The sequence below is a fragment of the Debaryomyces hansenii genome (genome assembly GCF_000006445.2).
Source record: "Debaryomyces hansenii CBS767 chromosome F complete sequence".
Lineage (NCBI taxonomy): Eukaryota > Fungi > Ascomycota > Pichiomycetes > Serinales > Debaryomycetaceae > Debaryomyces > Debaryomyces hansenii.
The window spans coordinates 2182140-2201242 of NC_006048.2; the positions used below are offsets into that span (position 1 = coordinate 2182140).

Below are 19103 nucleotides of genomic sequence, written 5' to 3' on the forward strand. Positions count from 1 at the left end.
GTGGATTCACAAGTAGAATTCTTCGAATATATGCTCGTCTTGCAAGTTTGCTTCGACTATAAAGTATACTTCCATTAACAAGCTTGGAAACTTCTCGCTAAAATAATTGTAAAAGCCATTTGGTAGGGGGCTCATTTTTTGTTGCAAAGTTGCAGGCATATCGTTAAAATGATGGTACTTATTTCTAAAAGCTCTCAATAAGTCCATAAGCTTTTCCTGTTGGTATTTTCTATATTTTCCTAAATTATCCATAAATTCTGTGTCAAATTCTTTGTGCCAATTACCTTGATGAACGTTTATAGATATACTTTCTAGTTTTAAAAGGAGATCACTTGGAGGATCCCTTCTTTCAATTTCAAACCTATCACTCACTTTTAATAAAAATTCTAATTTCTTATTAATAGGCCAGAAGTAAGGGTGTTTCAAAATTGCCGTTGTGCCAGGTCTCATTTTAGGATTAAAGTGAATCATGGATGCTATCAAATGTGACAGCTCAACATGATCCATTGGACAATGGAATTTCAATGCGGATAAGTCAAATTCACCCTTAATAATATTTCCTTCTCGAAGGTATCTATCACCAAATGGATGAGAACCTTTTGTTAATATATAGAAAAATACGCAACCCAACGAGAAAATGTCAATAGCTTTAGTTAATCTTTTACCATTGACGTTTGAGGTCGCCGTAGTTATTGAATGACGGGAAGAAGAACCAACAGATGAAATTGTATCTGGGGAGATCTCTAGTAAATCATGATGTAATAGTAATTCAGGTGCTCTCCAGCCAGAAGTACCCAGAGCAGCATTTTGTGTAGTGGCTCTGAAGGATGACTGATCAGCATCTAACTTCTTGCATAAACCAAAGTCGGAAATTAATAACCTTGCAGAAGGATTGACTGAATTCGTTGTAGATTTTTTCAAGTCCGCAACTAATATATTCTGCGGCTTTAAATCCCTATGAACAATTTTCAAAGAATGCAAATAATGCAACCCACTCACAAGTTGGTGTAGCACGTCGGTGGCATTAATATCTTTCAATCTAATATCCTTGGGGAAAGATTTTGATTTCTCTATAATATCCTCTAAAGAACATAAACATAGCTCTAATGCAATGTATAAAAATTTTTCTGTTTCACTCAGTTGAGAGCAAAAGTATCTTATAACATTCGGGTGATCATCACTTTCTTGTAATAACTTAACTTCGTGGTTAGCAATATCATAAAAATCGAGTAACATTCGCTTCACTGCAACTGGCCTGTTCTCAAACGTCCCTTGATAAACTATGGTTCCATGAGAACCGTAACCCAAAATTCTGTCAGTTATTATTAGATTGTTTTCAATTTGTAATTTCTTCGTCGGTACTTTATTAATTTTAGATCTAACTAAGCTTTTGGTATTTATAACATCAGCCGAGTCGACATCACTATGAACGCTTTCTTTATCTTGCGGGTCGTTAACATCTTCAGCCGAAACTCTTTTATTTTTGTTGCCTCGCTTGCCTCCTCGACTTCCTCTCTTGCGCTTCTTTTTAGTAATAGTATCCTCAAGGTTGATCTCACTATTCGAGTCATCAGGATTATTCTCATGATCTTCAAATTCAACCCTATTCTCATTGAAGTTACGATCAGTATAGGAATCTGGCTTCTCAAGTGCTTCATTGGGCGTGATAATTGTTACCTTCTTTATAGTTTTTTCTTTACCTTCATCAGTATTAACGCCATTATTGTTCGAAGAATTATTATTTGTAATCCCTTGGTCCTTCTGAGATATATTGATATTATTGAAATCATCCGACGAAGAAATAATAGAATCAGTTGTTTCAACATTAGACGAAGTTATATCCACACTTTGTTTTTCATTCCCCAGGTCATCATTAACTGCTATTTTATTGATTATTTTGTCATCTGGGAAGCTATTTCCCGCTTTTTGTTCCGAGTCAAGAGTTATACTCTTATCGATGATAAATTTTTTTAATCTTTTGCCTAATTTTCCAAATTTACCAAAAGACATCAATAATGCTAATAACACCAAAATAACAATAACGTCTTCACAAATTCTTTTGATAAGTGATAATGAAGTTATCGTTGTAGAACTGCTGTTATCAGGGGGTGATAAATACTTATTTGAATTTCCAGAATCTAATAATAATAAATCTTGGTTGCTTGATGTCGGTGGTACTTTGGATTCATTTATTTCATCTTGTTCTGGTTTTGACAATCTAATCCCATCTATAATATTTGGAATTTGATTGTTTTCCAACTGTTCAGGTTGGCCAGTTGACTTTCCATCTCCAATTTTCTTAACAGCCTCGTCCTTATAATCCGTGAATCTTGATACGGGCTGATACAGATTATCTGATGTTAAGTGATTGAATTTATGAATACCACGAATCAAGTTTTCCACCACCTTATTAGATTCGGATTCCGACTCAAATACTTGGAAATTCTTCAAGTAATCAACGTTAACATCTTGCGAATGCTGATGACCTAATTTATATAATGCCATTTGGTATTCCGATATAGGAGCACTCTTTATTAGTGTGGGATAATTGTTGAAGCTCATTGCAAACCATTCCTGGCTATTTGAAGTCCTATTAATCAAGCATAAATCACTATTTGCCGACTGTTCATTAGAACTGGTTTGTAGGTCATTTAAATATTTTAACGGATGCGGTAAAACAACATAGTCATTGAGAGACTTCATATTATTGAATACATCGAATACATTGACCGCCAACAGTGGCAACTTGCTGATCCAAATTGGCGTTCCTATGTCTTTATTTATGGCCAACAATGATTTATCGTGGAATGGCGTGAAATAAAGCTTATCCATACTTTGCTGATTTTGTACAATTAAGTCATTGTCAATATTATTTGGACCCCATTGGGAGTAAGTCACATTCCATACTATGTTTGTTTTTTCTTTAGAATGAATAGATAATTCGTAAGTTGTCTTACCGAGCATTATAGTGTCTTGCTGACCTAAGTCTCGATTACGATAGTGTGTGTTGGGATTGGGGCATTTTTCTTCATTTCCAAATACCGATTTGATTTCTCCCGTGTATATATTTATTGTGAAAAGTGATGTCTTCCTAGTACCAGTATAAATTTTATCATCTCCGCTTAATGAAAACGGAGATTCGAGTACTAGATCTTTAATGCTCGTTGGTAGTTTATTGAGGCCAAACTGGGGCACAAAATAGTACAATGATCCATCCTTATACGGCTCGACAAACCATAAAATGTTAGATTGTGTGCTTTCGTTATCGTGATGGTTATTGGCTGAGCTATTAGTGGCTATTTTAACTAGTGGCTCTTCTATCGGCAATGTCCACAACAAAGCACCGCTATCCCTTCCAATTCCATGCAAGTTGCCGTCTATATCGCTCACTAAAAGTAAGTTCGTGAGCTTCCAGTCTTTTATAGATCTGAAATCTAATGGTGTTACATTAGAATTCTCTATTGCCGCCGGCCTCCGCTCGACCTCATCTCTCCGTATTATATCTTTATTCACTTTCTCTAGTCGAGTAGAGCACTGTATAATGCAAATATGTATAAAAAAACTAACCAACGTCAATATTATATTAAAATGCATCTTGGTGATTCGATTGAATAGTCTTTAATTATTCACCACTTATTCGATTTAATTCAAAGCTATTCTAGATTATCAGGATCCCTCTGTCAATTCTATGCAGTTAAAATAAACTCGGTTCCTCTTATGTCTATCTATAATATAATCTTTTTAATGTAGTAAATGCTACTTATCGGCCCTATTCTTTGGTATATTAATTTGAATCAGCAAAATATTTTGTGTAATGAAAAAAAATCAATGAATAGCGTGACAACATCTTTTGCGACATTTCAAGATAATGAACTTGATCCACCTAATCTAATAGGTACAATTGAGTCAAATAGACAAATCATTAGACCAATGCTTAGTTCATCGGCCAACGATACTCGACTGAGTCGAGCGAATTCAATTATAAATGAAGATACGTCAATAGATGATATCTTTACGCATTTAACTATTCAACAAATTCAGAAACTAAATAAAAATTATAAACAGAATGTCACAAATGCTAAGGAAGATTTACATGGTTTGGTTGGTAATAAATATCGTGATCTCATAAAAATCGCTGAGGATATTAGTAACATGTATGTAGTGACAAGTGAAGTTGATCAAAAATTATCGGATTTATCGTATGGACAATCAAGATTTGTTAGTTTTAACACGCTGAATTCATTTTCCAAGTACAGTAGCACCATTAGAAGAAAGGAAGCAAGTGAAGCCAGGAGAAATGAGAAATTGACTATTTTGAAAAATATCATCAACAATCAATTGGTGTCGTTTGAAATAAGGCTTTTATCGTCGCATCGGAGGCCACCTTTGAAGAGCACTTCTAATTACATATACTATGCGAAATGCTTTTACACGTTAGAGTGTATTTTTGGAGATACCTTGGAAACCGATAAACACTTAGCTAATAAGTTGGCGGCATTCAAAGCATCATTTGTATCTTATTTGGAAGCAGAGCTTTCAAGCTATAATGCATTTAGTCTGACCTCTTATTCGAATGACGCAGGTAAATATAAACCGTCGCAAAAACTTATATGGGAAGATATCATATCTAGAGCTAATAGCTATCTTGTTAGTGATGATTTGGACGATTTGAATGAGGATGAGGATGAAGAAGAAGATGTAAGGTTGCACGATACGGATTACAATGAAGATTCAGATCCCGAAGATGCCTTGCACGAAACGTACAACAAGGGATTTTCGCCTATTGTTAACTATTTAATTGCCTACATAATATTAAATCATAACAATGAAGAATTAGACACATTAACTAAGGTCCACGACAATTTTGTTAAGTTAAGATATGACTATTTAGACAAGATTTTATCGAAGATCTTGTCAGCCTCAGAACCGGAAAATACTTACAACATTAACTTTTATAAAATCTTCAAGTACATTGAAAACACTTGTGATTATATTTCCAAATATTTTAATACAGAAAAGCCTACTAAGAATGAATTATTAAAGAACTTGAAACAAGCTACTGGCGCTTGGAAAGCGTCCAGTTTAATAGGATTTCATAATTGGATTGAAAATGAGGATGTCAAATTCAATCATGACTTAGTTTTGAGAAATGTTTCAAATCCTGAAGCAGTAACGGTCGATGATTTCCCAAAGCTATTAGCTATATTCAGTGATAACTTAATCAAACAGAATTCTAATAATAATGAGAAAGGTATAAATAATCTTTCCAATTCTTTTGTTATTTTTCACAATTTTATTATAAGTCTAAAGAAGTTGGACGTTTCGATGATAACAAACGGATCTAACTCGAAATTAATAGAGCTTCTTTCAAATTCTATGAAAAATAATAAAACCATTGCCACAGATTTGCTTGAAAATGTCATTTCAAAAACAAAGCACATATTTACATTACATTTCGACGCCTTATCCAAGGAACTGGGTGCAACCGCTGACATATTGTCAGCTATTAAACTGAGTGTTGCCGACAAGAAATTTAGTTCTGGAACTACAAACCTCGAATTATTCTCATCAGATTTGGTTGAAACTATTGATGCAGATTTAAACAAATACATAGACTTCGTAGCCCAAATTTCGTCGTTGCCCTCATTGTCTACCACAAACCATGACATTTATCATCAGATCAATATTTGGTTTGATACTTATTTTGAATACAAAGATATAATAAACTTTGAGAAAGAGTCTGATTTGGATAGGTTGAGTCCCAATAATTGTTTAAGTCATCTATCTGAAGTGCTTTCAAGCCATAAAACCAACCTGTCTGGAAAATGGGGCAATTTTTCCAGGGAGCTAATGTTGAATACGTTTGAAACTTTGACTGAAAGCTTTAATGAAACTCTATACAATAAAATTGATAATATAATTCAAGCAATTGAGTCATTAGTAAAGAACGATGAGAAGAATAATGACGTGGAAACTTTCTATTACTTACTACGTGTCTTATTAACATTTTCGGATAGATTAATGGGTTTCAATGAAAGTAATCAGAATGATCGTATTCGCAAATCAATATCTGCTTTACATACTTTGTGTAAAGATATATTTGGTTCAGTTGTCAAAATTATTCCCTGCGTTAGTAATAACGACGATTCATCGTTTATAGAGTCATTTGATAAGTTTATTACTAATCTATTATCAACTCTGAATGATACGTTAGGTCTGGATTTATCAAATAGACCTTCGCTCAGATTGTCATCTTTAATGTTTTATTTGTCATCGAAGTATTTGTCACCGTTTACGGAAAATTATGCAAAAGATTATGAATATGGAAAATTGTTTCTGAACCAACATGTATTTAAAATGTTTACTGAGTCGAAGAAGGAATGGATTTTAGAAGATTTAATACAGAAAAGAATAATCAATGAGTTACCACGTTCGGTGAGTAATACTGATGATAGCAAGGAGTCTATAGAGAATAAGGAAGAGGCGTTGATCGAGAATGACATAGCCAGTTCTACTATAACTAAAGAGAAATTTCTTTTGGTTTTTACAAATATAGTTTACTTGTTACAATTTGCGAATGGTACACCTATCACTGATGTGAATGATTCATTAATTCAATATCATATCAAAAAATTAAAAGAGGCAATGGAAGATAAAATAGATATAGATGACCTTTCTATGACTCTTATTGTTAAGAATATTGCTGAGTTTTACAAATCCAATAGAGGAATATATTTGCCATTACTGATTTCCTAATCTATAGATTTATTTCTTTGAGTTATGTAAGGTTATAATATACAATGTATAGCATGCAAAATCATATACATATTAGTAAAGATAAATTTTTGAGCCACCTTCCTTTGTCAATATACTAAGGGCTTCAGGAGTTTCCTTTATATCCCAAATGTTTTGCTGCTTTTGGTCTAAATATGAATTGTCAACTATGATAATCTTAATTTCGTCCTTATTTAACTCCAGATCTTCACTATTCAAAACTTTCAAAAGTCTACCCGGAGTGCAGCAGAGAATACGCGATCTTGTTGTCTTGACCAATTTCAAATCTACATCAAGTTTATTTTTATTAATGAGCTTTAGGGATGAGCCTGAAATCTCACGAGTAGCACGATGAATATCACAAGCACGTAAAGCTGACATTGATACTATTGCAATAAATTTCCTTTCTTCAGCCTCGTCTTTATCATTATTTGAACTGTCATGACTTTTATCTTCTTTCTTATTCTTCTTGTTCTTGTTCTTCTTATTTTTCTTATCATGAGATGGTAACATATTCTTGAACCTTCCAAGAATGAATTTGGTCAAATTGTCCAAACTACGTTTCTCTTCATCAAACTCCGAAGTTGATCTGAAATTCGTTTTATTGAAGTATAATTCTGATAATTCCAACGTAGACAAGTTAGGATTCTTTTGACTTATTTTATTATTGATAAAATCTGCAATAACGTCTGTAGATGACTCTTTTGATAAGTTTTTCTTCTGTGCAATGTCCATCTCCATTTTCACTTTCTTTTTTTCTTGCAACTTGGATGTCTTTGCTTTTCTCTTCTTGCCATTATTTGCTTCAGATTCGGTTTTGGCCTTCTTTGATTCTTCATCAGATGCATTATTATCATCTTCAAGCTCTGAATCTGGATTGATCTCTTCCCCCGAAGAAAATTCAACATTGTACTCTAACCCGTCATCCAAATCATCACCTACTGTAGATACACTTTCTAATTTGCTCATATTGTTTTAGTTTCTTTACTTATTGATGCCTTTAACATATTTATTTTTTTTTGTAGTGATGAGATATCGCATAAAAATTGACGCAAAATTAAAGTATGATATTTAGACCAAAAGTATCATTATATACTAAATAAGAACCATAAGACGTTATTGCAGGTATATCAAGCTAAAACAAATATGGTGCTACGGTTGACTCAAAGATTTGTTCCGAAGATACCAACCGTTAATATTTACCAACAGTCTCGATCTATTATTATTAATGCTGATCTACAAAGAAAATTAACTGAATCAGTGGAGCACCCTGTTATCGTTATAGGAGGAGGACATGCTGGATGTGAGGCTGCTACAGGATCAGCACGTTCCGGGACTTTCACTACTTTGGTTACTCCTAGCATAGATAAAATAGGTACGGCCTCTTGTAATCCATCGATGGGTGGTGTCGGAAAGGGAACTTTACTTCGAGAAATTGATGCGTTAGATGGTGTTTCGGCCCGTATTACCGACAAAGCAGGTATTCATTTCAAAATATTGAATGCTTCCAAAGGTGCTGCTGTCCATGGCCCGCGTGCTCAGATTGATAGAAAGATTTATTTAACTGAAATGCAAAAAGAAATCTTGAACTATGAAAACTTGAAAGTGATTGAAGCGCAAGTCGAAGACATTATTATTGAGCCGCCAAGAGATCAAATCATAGACACCTCCGGTAGAAATTTTGGAATAGTGAGAGGAGTTGTGTTGTCGGATGGTCGTATATTAAAATGTTCCAAGGTGGTTGTTACAACAGGTACTTTCTTGGGAGGTGAGATTCATATAGGTCTTTCATGCCACCCTGCAGGGCGTATGGGCGAAGAAGCAACATCTGGTTTATCTAAGACTTTTCGTGATGCAAGCTTCCGTTTAGGACGCTTGAAGACAGGTACACCACCAAGGCTTTCATCAAAAACCATAGATTATACAAATTTGGCTCCTCAGCTTTCTGATTATCCACCACAGCCAATGTCTTATTTGAACGACGAAGTAGATCTTCAAGAACAACTAATGAAATGTCATATGACTTCAACGACTCCTGAGTTACATAAGCTTATCGCTGACAATTTAGATAAGTCAATACATATCAGAGAGACTGTCAAGGGTCCTCGGTATTGCCCATCCATTGAATCTAAAATTATAAAGTTTCCACAGAAGTCGACTCACTTAGTCTGGCTTGAGCCTGAAGGTTTGGATACTGACTTGGTTTACCCGAATGGTATATCGTGCACGATGCCAGCTGAAATACAAGAAACAATGGTTAGAATGATGCCAGGCTGTGAAAATGTTACAATGTTACAACCAGGTTATGGTGTTGAGTATGATTATGTTGATCCAAGAGAACTCAAAATGACCTTGGAAACGAAATTGGTCGACGGACTTTACCTTGCAGGACAGATCAACGGTACGACGGGTTATGAAGAGGCAGCAGCTCAAGGATGTTTAGCAGGTATTAATGCTGGTTTGGCATATGCTAAAAAACCTTCCTTGGATATTCATAGATCTGATGGATACTTAGGAGTACTTGTTGATGACTTAATTACGAAAGGGGTTGAAGAGCCGTATAGAATGTTTACTTCACGATCAGAGTTTAGAATTTCCATTAGATCTGACAACGCTGATAAAAGATTACTTCAAAAGGGTTATGATGCAGGGGTTGTAAGTGAAAGTAGATATGATCACTTCAAGAACGAAATGAAGCATTTTGATTCTATTAAGGAACATTTAAAATCCCTTTCATTCTCTGGTGCGAAATGGGCACCAGTATTGAAAGGATGTAATCTGGATATGAATAAAACTACAGTTGTTGATGGTTGGAAATTACTATCTTATAAAGATGTGAGCCTTTCAGATATAATACCTCATTTGCATAAGTTTTCTCCAAATGGAGAATTGCCAGAGTTATATAGCCACGTCAACAGAAGATTAATGGGACGCATTAACGTTGAGAGTACTTACGAGCCTTGGATGAAAAAAGAGGAAGCGCATTTAAGAGCGTATCAAGCTGATGAGACCTTACTATTACCTTTGAACTACAATTATACAAATGAAGGAAATTTGAAGATTTCTTATGAAGTATGCCACTTGCTAAATACTATACAGCCTACAACTATAGGTCAAGCCAGGCGTATTCAAGGGGTTACTCCAGCTGCAATATTTGAATTATTTAAATTAGTGAAGGGTAACCAAGCAGAGCTTGCAATGCAACGAGAGCTATCGTAAATTATTAATAAAAGCATTCGTCTTGTAAATAATATTTATTAATATACATGTATCTATAGTACAATTATATCTATCTACGCAAACTTATTCAGTTTCACTATCACTAAATGTTTTCAAATGTCTTATATGCTGAGCCGAATTTGCTCGTTTCAGAGCAGGCTCATTATTGTAATCTGATTCACTATCAGTTTCAAAGCTCTCCGAGTGATTTTCTTCTTCATAAGTCTTGGGTTTCTGTCTATTAACTCGGCCATGTAAATTATTATCAAGTGAAATAAGCAACTCCAAGGGTAAGAACTTATAAGCCAAGTTTGTTATATTATCAACCTCCTGTATCCTATTTTCACCCCCAGAACTAAATTTAATTCTATTTAAATAAAGAAGAACATCTTTGATATTGATTTGATTACTTTTGTTATTAGTCCGATGTCCCGAGTATGCCTCTAAGTCCGCTACAACATTCAGAATGAAATCATCCGACTTTTGTTGAATAAACTCATAGATGTCAGGTGTAAGTCTCTTGACTTTCTGGGTATTTCTCTGTTTATTAGTAGCAGTACTATTACCCCTTGTAGGTGCAGCTTGCAATAATTTGACAACATTCTTTACCATGTTTATAGGTAATGGTAAATGACTTCGTTCTATTTTAGTTTTATTACTTCTTGTTATCCTAGTAGCCGGAGCTCCAGTAGACTTGTCAGTTTGCTTATCCAAGCTATTATCAATTTCATTATGTTCATTATTTGTATCAAATGCCTCCTCAAACAAATCGTTATTGAAATCATTATCAATTGTATATTCTTCATTTACCACAGCATTTGGAGAAGTTGGTGACCGTCCTTCCAATTCCTCGTGGGTAGTAAATTCTAGAAGAGTCCTTGTTGGTGTTGATATAGCTTCTGATAAATGGTCTGGTTTAGATAAGTCACTTATATTCATCTTATCCTCAATATCATTATATTCGTCATTCATGCCAACAAATTCATTGTTGTCTTGTTCATATTCTAGCGGTTGTTCATTATCTAACGATTGTTCATTATCCAACAATTGTTTATTATCTAACAATTGTTCATTATATGGTGTCGGCTCATCAATGCCTGAACTTTCTTCAGGAACAAACAAACTTTCTTCTACTTTAGGTCCAGTATTATTATCCGGCTCAATATTTGAACGTATATTCAAATCGTTTGGAGGAACATTCTTAATATGGGCACTGTTATCCTCTATAATAAATTGAGTTTGCATTGAACTTGAATCTATAGTTTGCATATTACCTTCATCTGGAGTTTTCTTATGAAAGCTATGTTCAGTCTCCTTATCTACCTTTTGATTTCTTTTAGCTTGTGCCGCCAATATACGCTCCAAGTACGAGAATGTAGTTTTCGGTGGTGTTCCGATTTCAACGGGGTCGTATAGTGGTCCTAAATCATCGGATTCTGGAGAAACTGGAATGCCTTCGACGTCTGGAAGTGGTAAGGATTGATCAAAATCATTAAATATCGGAATATTACGTGTCTCCATTCGATCACCAATTCCAGGCGACCTAGCTGGTGTGTTTTCTTGTGGTTCGACTGGTGGGTCGCTATCATGAACTTCAGTTTTAGAGTTCTCTTTCTCGGCTTTTTCTTCTATCGTAATTTTACAGAACAATCGCAAGTAGTCAATCGTTATAGGTCCAATATAATTCGGGTCCAACGCCGTTACTCCATTCTCCGTCACAATGAGAGATCGCCTTTTCCTTCTTTTATTACCCATTGTAAAATTACTAGAGCTTCGTCTCTTATTGTTTCTCGTAGGTGTCAAGGTACCTGATGATAATCCTGATATAGAATCTCTCCCTGTTTGTGGGGTCGTAGGTCGGGACCGGGACCTACGTCTTGACCTTCTCAGTGACCCAGGTGCAGAGTTACTTTCTTGGCTTAACTTTGCGGCAATTGACGGTAACTCATGTGGAGGTAAATGGATATCACTAGTTCTGAATATGGTCCTCTGTCTGTGTGAGTAAAATGCAAAACTTTGGTCTATTCGAGAACTTCGTCTCAAAGGAGTAGATGGTTCAGTTACGCTCCGTATTCTGTTCCTCTGACCACTATCATCCATTCTTCTTGTTAAGTACCTAGTAATAAATCAATGATAAGCGTTTTGTTTACTATTACAAATTTTTGTTTTTATGCGCGACCAACTCTTTAATGTAAATGGAGTAAAAAGGTGCTAGTATTTGATATTTCAGTAATAAAGAAAAGAATCAATGAGTGAAGAAATTTCGGTTAGTGGTGACAGTTTGCTTACGGCGTTGTTGTCGGGAACTACAGCAGCTGCAATATCCGCAACTTTAACGTATCCATTAGATTGTATTAAAACACAACAGCAGCTTAATGATTCAGGGAAAATGCAGAAATTTAATATTCCAGGTAATTATCCGAGTACAATTGCCCAGTTATTCAAGGGAGGTAGTGCGTTGGTTGTCGGTACCGTAATGAAGAATTCGGCAAGACTAGTTCTGTATAACTGGCTGACAAAATTTATGACCCTGGATAGTTCTGATAGTCATGGTCATAAGAAGATTAGTGCTCCAAGGATTGTGATTGCGGGTGTTATGAGTGGGTTCCTTGAAACATTGTGGATAATTCCGTTTGAAAACATCAAGATTACGATGATTCAGAACATGACATTACATAATGAGATTGCAAGAGCAGCAAAACATGGAATTAAATATGATGTTACAGGGACCACAGTGTTAAACAAGCACCATAAGCCAACTGCAAATATCTTTAGTAAACAATACGTTTCGCCGCATGCGTATTTCACAGCAGATATACTATCACAATATAGGGCGAATAATAAACCAACCAGTAGGTTCCAGGTTGCTACAAAACATCACACCACTAAGGAAGCTTTAAAGGCTAAATACAATAAGCATCCTACAATGACATTCCTTGGAACCATCCGTGAAATCTATTCGCTTAAGGGCTTGAAGGGATTCCTGTCCGGTACATGCATAACTATGGTTCGTCAAGTAGCTATTTCGACCGTATGGTTGTCAACATATAATGCTACAAGACAATTGCTTGATCCACACAGTAATAGTAATGAACAAAGTTGGTTTGGCCATAAGCATACCGCTTTCCAACTGCTTGGGTTACATTTGTTCTCGTCTATAGCTGTCGTGGCGTTAACCGAACCTTTGGATGTAGTCAAAAGTCATTTGCAGCTGAAAAACGGTAAACAAATTTACAAAGATTCTTTATCAACCGCATTTAGGTTATTTATGGAGCAAGGGTATAGATCATTATGGAAAGGTGCTTTACCTAGAGGGATTAAAATTACGGTAAATGGTGGTTTAACAGCATCTATTTATAACTATGTCGATCAAATTGTCGGTGTTGCTGGAGGGCAGACTGTTTTTGCTGAATGATTAATATTGAACATCTTTCTATAGACTCGGCATTAAACAAGAATATATTATAATACATGACTATTTATTCTTCTAGGTATACAGGTATTAGGATTTCACCGCTCTTATGTGTAACCCCGTTAAAGCTTTTGGCTAGTAGTCCACCACTAAAGCTAGGCTGGCTAAATCCGATTTCTTTTTTATCAAGCACAATTCCATATACAGAATGAACCAAAACAATATCAAGTAGCCTCCTTGCTAACCCGTATCGTCTCCATTTAGGGGCTATCCATATACGTGAAATTCCCAATTTAATCAGCCTATTCACCTGGTTCGGCACAAGTGCTTGAGTTCTATGGATTATCCACCTACACTGTTGATCCACATCTTGAATTGGCTCTGTTGTACATATCCCAATAGCCCGTCCATCTATTACCACAATAAATGCCCTTCCTTGGATTGGTCCCTTGTGGTCTTTTTGCCATGCCTTACCATCCGATGCAGCATTTAGTTCTCCATTGACTACTTTCAATATTTCCTCCACTCGCTTCACTTGTTTACTAGCCCTTCTGTCAATAGTCATAACCAACGTCTCCTTAGATGCAGCTTGTGATTTCTTCGATTTTGAAGTCCCTTTGGCCTTACCAGTCGTATGATCTACTACAATAAATCTCTCAAGCACATTGTTACAAAATGATGTAGGCCACGGAATACCATTGATAAAGTTGAAATGGTATTTATTATGAACATCATTATCCTTTGACACATGGCTATAGTATGTCATACCACATGTTGGACATGTAGTTGATTGAGACGCATTTGGTGATGACGATGGGAAATTTAACACTGTCTGAACCTTTTTATTCAGATTCGTTGGCTTACGTTTTTTATCATTTCTGGAAGACAGCTGAGACAACTCTGGGGATAGTAGCTGAGTTATATCTCTTTTCATGAAAAATTCCGAGTCTATGCATGAACTGGTAATAAAAAGGGTATATAAGTTCGTAAATTATTTCTGATTCTGTCTTCATGCGCTCCACAGATTCTGAAAAATTCGAAAAATTGAAATTAGCATTTGGATCCAAGCTAGAAAACGTAAGAGAATATTCCATATAACAGAAAATGTCCTCATCTTATGCAAACTTACTCCCTGCCAATGGCAAATGGAAACAATTAATTACCGATTACTTACAAGAAGATGTGCCATCTTTTGATTTTGGTGCATTTGTAGTCGGGAACAAACAAGAAACGGCTTCCTTATACATGAAGCAAGCAGGATTGATCTCGGGAGTACCATTTACAGCAGAAGTCTTTAAGCAATGTGAATTGGAAGTTGAATGGCTTCATAAGGAAGGCGAATTCATCACTGAGGAAGTGATTCAAAAGAATAAGGGAAAAATCGTTGTTGCTGTAGTTAAGGGCCCGGCCAACAAGATTTTGTTGGCAGAAAGAACTGCTTTAAACTTATTAGCGAGATCTTCTGGGATAGCTACGCAATCTCGTTTAACCAAGAACTTGGCAGATGAAAGTGGTTACACGGGTCTTATTGCTGGTACTAGGAAGACTACTCCGGGTCTCAGACAACTCGAAAAGTACTCTATGTTGATTGGTGGTGTTGATACCCATAGATACGACTTAAGCTCTATGGTAATGTTGAAAGATAACCACATAACCTCTACTGGTAGTATTACTAAAGCGGTTAAAAGTGCCAGATCAGTATGTGGGTTTGCAGTTAAGGTTGAAGTTGAAGTAAGTACTGAAGAAGATGCTCGTGAGGCCATTGATGCAGGTGCTGATGTTATCATGTTGGACAACTTTGAAGGTCCTGAGTTGCAAAAAGCTGCTCAAAGCTTGAAGAAGTTCTACGAAGGCAAGCTGAAGTCATTCTTGTTGGAATGCTCCGGTGGTTTAACTCTTTCCAACTTAAGCAGTTACTTGTGTAATGATATTGACATTTATTCAACTTCCTCAATCCATCAAGGATGTGGGATTGTTGACTTCTCGTTGAAGATAAATAGTGATTAATTATATATATAGATAAGTCGACTTATTGGCTCAGCGTATTGATGAAATACTAGATAACTCCACACTCTGAAACCCCGAATTGAACCCTATAACCTCAGAGACATTATTCAAAATCTTGTTGGTCTCTTTATCTGAATCATCATCACGGATATCATCATCCCCATCATCGATTAAATCAATTGAACTTTTATGCGTAAATGATATTGGGTTATCACTTAAATTTTGGACTATTTGATTATTTAACAGTAATCCAGAAGCATTGCTAAACCCACTGGTAAGATTGAGATCCTTTAGTATGTCACCTACTAAGCTAGGAGGAGCAACATCTTTCACCGGAGGCTTGACCGCCGTAGATTTTTTACCGAAACATCTAACTGCTCTTATACGTGTATCTTTACCATCTTGATGGTTTGCGAGAATTACGAGTTTGACAGTAAAACATTTTAGTACTCCATCATCCCTGATGGCATTAAAGATGATATGTGACCAGCCAATTGGTTTATTGAAATTAACAGTGCAAACCTCACTCAAATCCCAATCGTCGGACGTTCCTGCTAGTATTCTAATCTTGGAAGGTGTATACGATTCATCCGCTGAGAAATTTGTAAATATTGATATTCTCTCCAATGATACTTTTTTCGAAAATTGTATAGTGATCGAATGTGGATTTGCAAGTTGGTTATTTGTTATGGCGTTACCATTTGTAGCATTTATATTATTGCTTCCATTACTCCCATCAGATTGCCAATAACTATCAGACGAATCGTCCCGCAATTGACTTAAACTAAATTCTTGTTTGGACGATGATAGCTTCCAATTGGCTAACGGTGATAAATCAATAAGCTGCAAACTATCTAGCATTTGCAACCCTTTTGTATAGTATACCCTTTGTATTTGCTCTAATGTGGGCTGATCTGCACCAGAAAATGAATCTCCGCCCGTGTACATTTCGTCTCCGTCTTCATCTTCCTGTTGATATATTCCCTCTTCAATATAGTTGTTATTTTCTGAAGTTGAAACAGAAGCTATTGAATCTATTAGCTCTTCTGGTGGTATAATTTCTTGTGTTTCTAGTTGATGCAGCAGTGAAGCTACTGCATTTATCGATGAATTATAGATCGGCTCTGTCTGATTATTCGATTCATTCGCATGGTATTCATTATTTCCACTTGATTGATCCCAGGTACTGAGTGATCTCATTTTATATACGTAGTATTAACGATATCCATATATGAATAAATCCTTGTATTTAGCAGCTTACTTTACAATGGTACGAGTTGATCTGTTTACAAATAAAAATATGTTACACAAAATTACCAACCATAATAAATAGGTTTTCGTTTTTGAAACTATCTTAATTTATGTTCACTATATAATAAAATTCAAATACGCTGTATGTAATCATAATCATAATAACAAGAAATCATCTTACGATGCAATAAAACAAGCTAAACGGCCCAAGAAATCGAATATAAAATAAATGTTAGAAATGAAACAAATCAGACGACGTATTATAACGCCACATCGTTCAAATCTTCAGCCACTTCTTCTACATCGTTCGTTTCATTTTGCTTTTGTTTCTGTTGTTGTTTTTTAGCCTTCTTGCTTTGATTCTTTTTTTGGGTTTTTGTCAAAGGTTTAGCGTCCTCATTTTGTTCATCTTCAGGGGCCTCTTCGTTCTCATGTTCCTTTTCTTGTTCTTTTTCTTCTTCTTGTTCTTCTTCTTCTTCTTCTTTGTCATCTTCCTTGGCTGGAGTCTCTATGACTTCGGGTTTTTCTTCTATGATTTCATCCTTTTGTTTAGTTTCTTTTTCTGGTTCCGCAGCAGCGGTGTTCTTTACGCTTTTAACTTCAGACTTCTTCACTGGTTCTTCTGGAACCTTTTCGTCTTCGTCAATAAGAGTCTCCTTTGGTAAAGCAACCTTACTACTACTTTCCATATTGATCAAAGGGTTCTGAGACTTATTCGTATTGGCAGTTGCACCAGACATACTAGGACTGGCTGCTCTAACTGGAGACGCCATACCACTGGCATTTGGTTTAGCATGAGGCATTCTCTGAGGAGTGAAAGAAGTGGAAAACTTTTCGAGATTAGTTATACCAAACGTTTTCAAAGCTCTTCTCTTTAACACCTCTAAATATGTAAGCTTGCCCTTTATAGAGTTACCAAATTCCTTCTGTTCTCTATCACGGAAACATAACTCACCTTGATCTTCTTCACCATCACCGATCATGTAATCATCGTCGTTTCTGGAGCCGTCCAAAAAGCCGCCGTCTTGATCGTTTTGATCAATTTGAAAGTTCCCTAACTCCAAGTCTGAAACAAATCCGAACATGAACTCTTGTAAATTCGATGCAATAACCAACTTTGTATCATAATCTCTACCAAAAATAATGATTTGGCCCCAGTGACCTTGTGGACCTGGTGCTAGGTCAATAGCAATCTGGTTACCACAAAAATCCTTCAAAAATGGAATCCAACCACGGTGTGCGTAGTATGGTTGAATGGCATTTGGCGGAATGGATTTTTGATTGGCAATAAACGAGTTATTGATCTTGTTTTCATGACCATGTGTTTCAGAAGCATCGGCCGACGACGTGGCCTTCTGGTGCTGTTGCTGTTGCTGTTGATGTTGGAACATATATTGTTGTTTTTCCAATCTTTGGTTAACCTTAGCCCAAATAGCATATTCTTCTATTATACCTTCTAAATCTAACAACGTCAAGCCCATTACCAACCCAGTAGGTTTTCCACCTCTGAACTGTCCGTCATGTCTCTTATAAAATTGTCTTATTTCTACCGGCAACGACCCACATCCCAAATCGTTCTCAAACTCATTCAAATCCGCAGTGGTAACTCCGTCATTCAAATTGTCCCCCAATTCGGGGTATTCTTCCTCTAACCAGCTCTCAATACGGTCCCACAATGAGTCGATTGATGGCAACGGTGGCTGCCCACTAGCATTCAAATTTTGAAGTTGAAGCTCCGACGAATTCGTGTTCGATGATCTTAATCCCGGTCTGTAACCAACTGTAGTAGATGAACCGTTACGCGATAACGAAGTTCTGCTACCATTATTACCTCCTTCAATAAGCGAATGACTCGACGAATTAACTGTGGCCAAACGGTTCAACTCGTGCAATCTTGAACTCGAATTGCCGCCTCCAACTGTAGTTCCAACATTATTAACTGCTGAATTTTTGTATGGCGAATCATAAGACGCATAATGATCCTCTGTAGTTATAGAGTGCACAAATGACTTAAAATTATCGATAATACCCATATTTTCTATCGTTCTTGCTCTATAGATTCAGGTTTATAGTGTTTTATTCACCTAGTCATTGTTTATTTTACTTGTGAACAAAAGTAAGCGTGTCGTTTGTGAAATTTGCGATTCTTTATATGTAGGAGATTCGAATCTTAGGCTAGGATGGACAGGGCCTGGTTAAAGTTAGACTAAGCCGAACTAGACTAAACTTTAGATTATCTCTTCATCGTTTATCTATCTTCTCTATAATAAACGAGATTCTTACTTTTATCTGTAAGAAATCAGCTGATACCCTATATTTTTACTATAAATAATCTCCAGATTTTTATGAAATGTTCCATTATGTATAAGTGAATACTGAAGAATATAAAGAATTTTGATACTAGAAATCCAAATGCCTATTTCCTAGAAATTTATGTTAT

The 19103-nt window shown here is 35.9% G+C and overlaps 10 protein-coding genes across 10 annotated transcripts; 4 read left to right on the plus strand and 6 right to left on the minus strand. All coding sequences in view use genetic code 12, as the record gives it.

Annotated features, from left to right (window-relative positions):
• Positions 1 to 6: 6 nt before the first annotated feature.
• Positions 7 to 3594, minus strand: DEHA2F26224g (DEHA2F26224p; the record flags this gene model as incomplete). The annotated part of the gene is made up of 1 exon (XM_461480.1): positions 7 to 3594. One exon carries the CDS (start codon positions 3592 to 3594, stop codon positions 7 to 9), a length of 3588 nt encoding a protein of 1195 aa, XP_461480.2.
• A 159-nt stretch (positions 3595 to 3753) lies between these two features.
• DEHA2F26246g (DEHA2F26246p) lies at positions 3754 to 6756 on the plus strand (the record flags this gene model as incomplete). Its single annotated transcript, XM_461481.2, has 1 exon — positions 3754 to 6756. The coding sequence occupies one exon, from the start codon at positions 3754 to 3756 to the stop codon at positions 6754 to 6756; it is 3003 nt and encodes a 1000-aa protein (XP_461481.2).
• A 72-nt stretch (positions 6757 to 6828) lies between these two features.
• On the minus strand, positions 6829 to 7743 carry DEHA2F26268g (DEHA2F26268p; the record flags this gene model as incomplete). Its single annotated transcript, XM_002770856.1, has 1 exon — positions 6829 to 7743. The coding sequence occupies one exon, from the start codon at positions 7741 to 7743 to the stop codon at positions 6829 to 6831; it is 915 nt and encodes a 304-aa protein (XP_002770902.1).
• Positions 7744 to 7920: 177 nt separating this feature from the next.
• Positions 7921 to 9993, plus strand: DEHA2F26290g (DEHA2F26290p; the record flags this gene model as incomplete). The annotated part of the gene is made up of 1 exon (XM_461483.1): positions 7921 to 9993. One exon carries the CDS (start codon positions 7921 to 7923, stop codon positions 9991 to 9993), a length of 2073 nt encoding a protein of 690 aa, XP_461483.2.
• An 84-nt stretch (positions 9994 to 10077) lies between these two features.
• On the minus strand, positions 10078 to 12093 carry DEHA2F26312g (DEHA2F26312p; the record flags this gene model as incomplete). Its single annotated transcript, XM_461484.1, has 1 exon — positions 10078 to 12093. One exon carries the CDS (start codon positions 12091 to 12093, stop codon positions 10078 to 10080), a length of 2016 nt encoding a protein of 671 aa, XP_461484.2.
• Positions 12094 to 12241: 148 nt separating this feature from the next.
• On the plus strand, positions 12242 to 13408 carry DEHA2F26334g (DEHA2F26334p; the record flags this gene model as incomplete). Its single annotated transcript, XM_461485.1, has 1 exon — positions 12242 to 13408. One exon carries the CDS (start codon positions 12242 to 12244, stop codon positions 13406 to 13408), a length of 1167 nt encoding a protein of 388 aa, XP_461485.2.
• Positions 13409 to 13472: 64 nt separating this feature from the next.
• Positions 13473 to 14339, minus strand: DEHA2F26356g (DEHA2F26356p; the record flags this gene model as incomplete). Its single annotated transcript, XM_002770857.1, has 1 exon — positions 13473 to 14339. The coding sequence occupies one exon, from the start codon at positions 14337 to 14339 to the stop codon at positions 13473 to 13475; it is 867 nt and encodes a 288-aa protein (XP_002770903.1).
• Positions 14340 to 14509: 170 nt separating this feature from the next.
• On the plus strand, positions 14510 to 15412 carry DEHA2F26378g (DEHA2F26378p; the record flags this gene model as incomplete). The annotated part of the gene is made up of 1 exon (XM_002770858.1): positions 14510 to 15412. The coding sequence occupies one exon, from the start codon at positions 14510 to 14512 to the stop codon at positions 15410 to 15412; it is 903 nt and encodes a 300-aa protein (XP_002770904.1).
• Positions 15413 to 15442: 30 nt separating this feature from the next.
• Positions 15443 to 16612, minus strand: DEHA2F26400g (DEHA2F26400p; the record flags this gene model as incomplete). The annotated part of the gene is made up of 1 exon (XM_002770859.1): positions 15443 to 16612. One exon carries the CDS (start codon positions 16610 to 16612, stop codon positions 15443 to 15445), a length of 1170 nt encoding a protein of 389 aa, XP_002770905.1.
• A 311-nt stretch (positions 16613 to 16923) lies between these two features.
• DEHA2F26422g (DEHA2F26422p) lies at positions 16924 to 18696 on the minus strand (the record flags this gene model as incomplete). Its single annotated transcript, XM_002770860.1, has 1 exon — positions 16924 to 18696. The coding sequence occupies one exon, from the start codon at positions 18694 to 18696 to the stop codon at positions 16924 to 16926; it is 1773 nt and encodes a 590-aa protein (XP_002770906.1).
• Between the last annotated feature and the right edge of the window lie 407 nt (positions 18697 to 19103).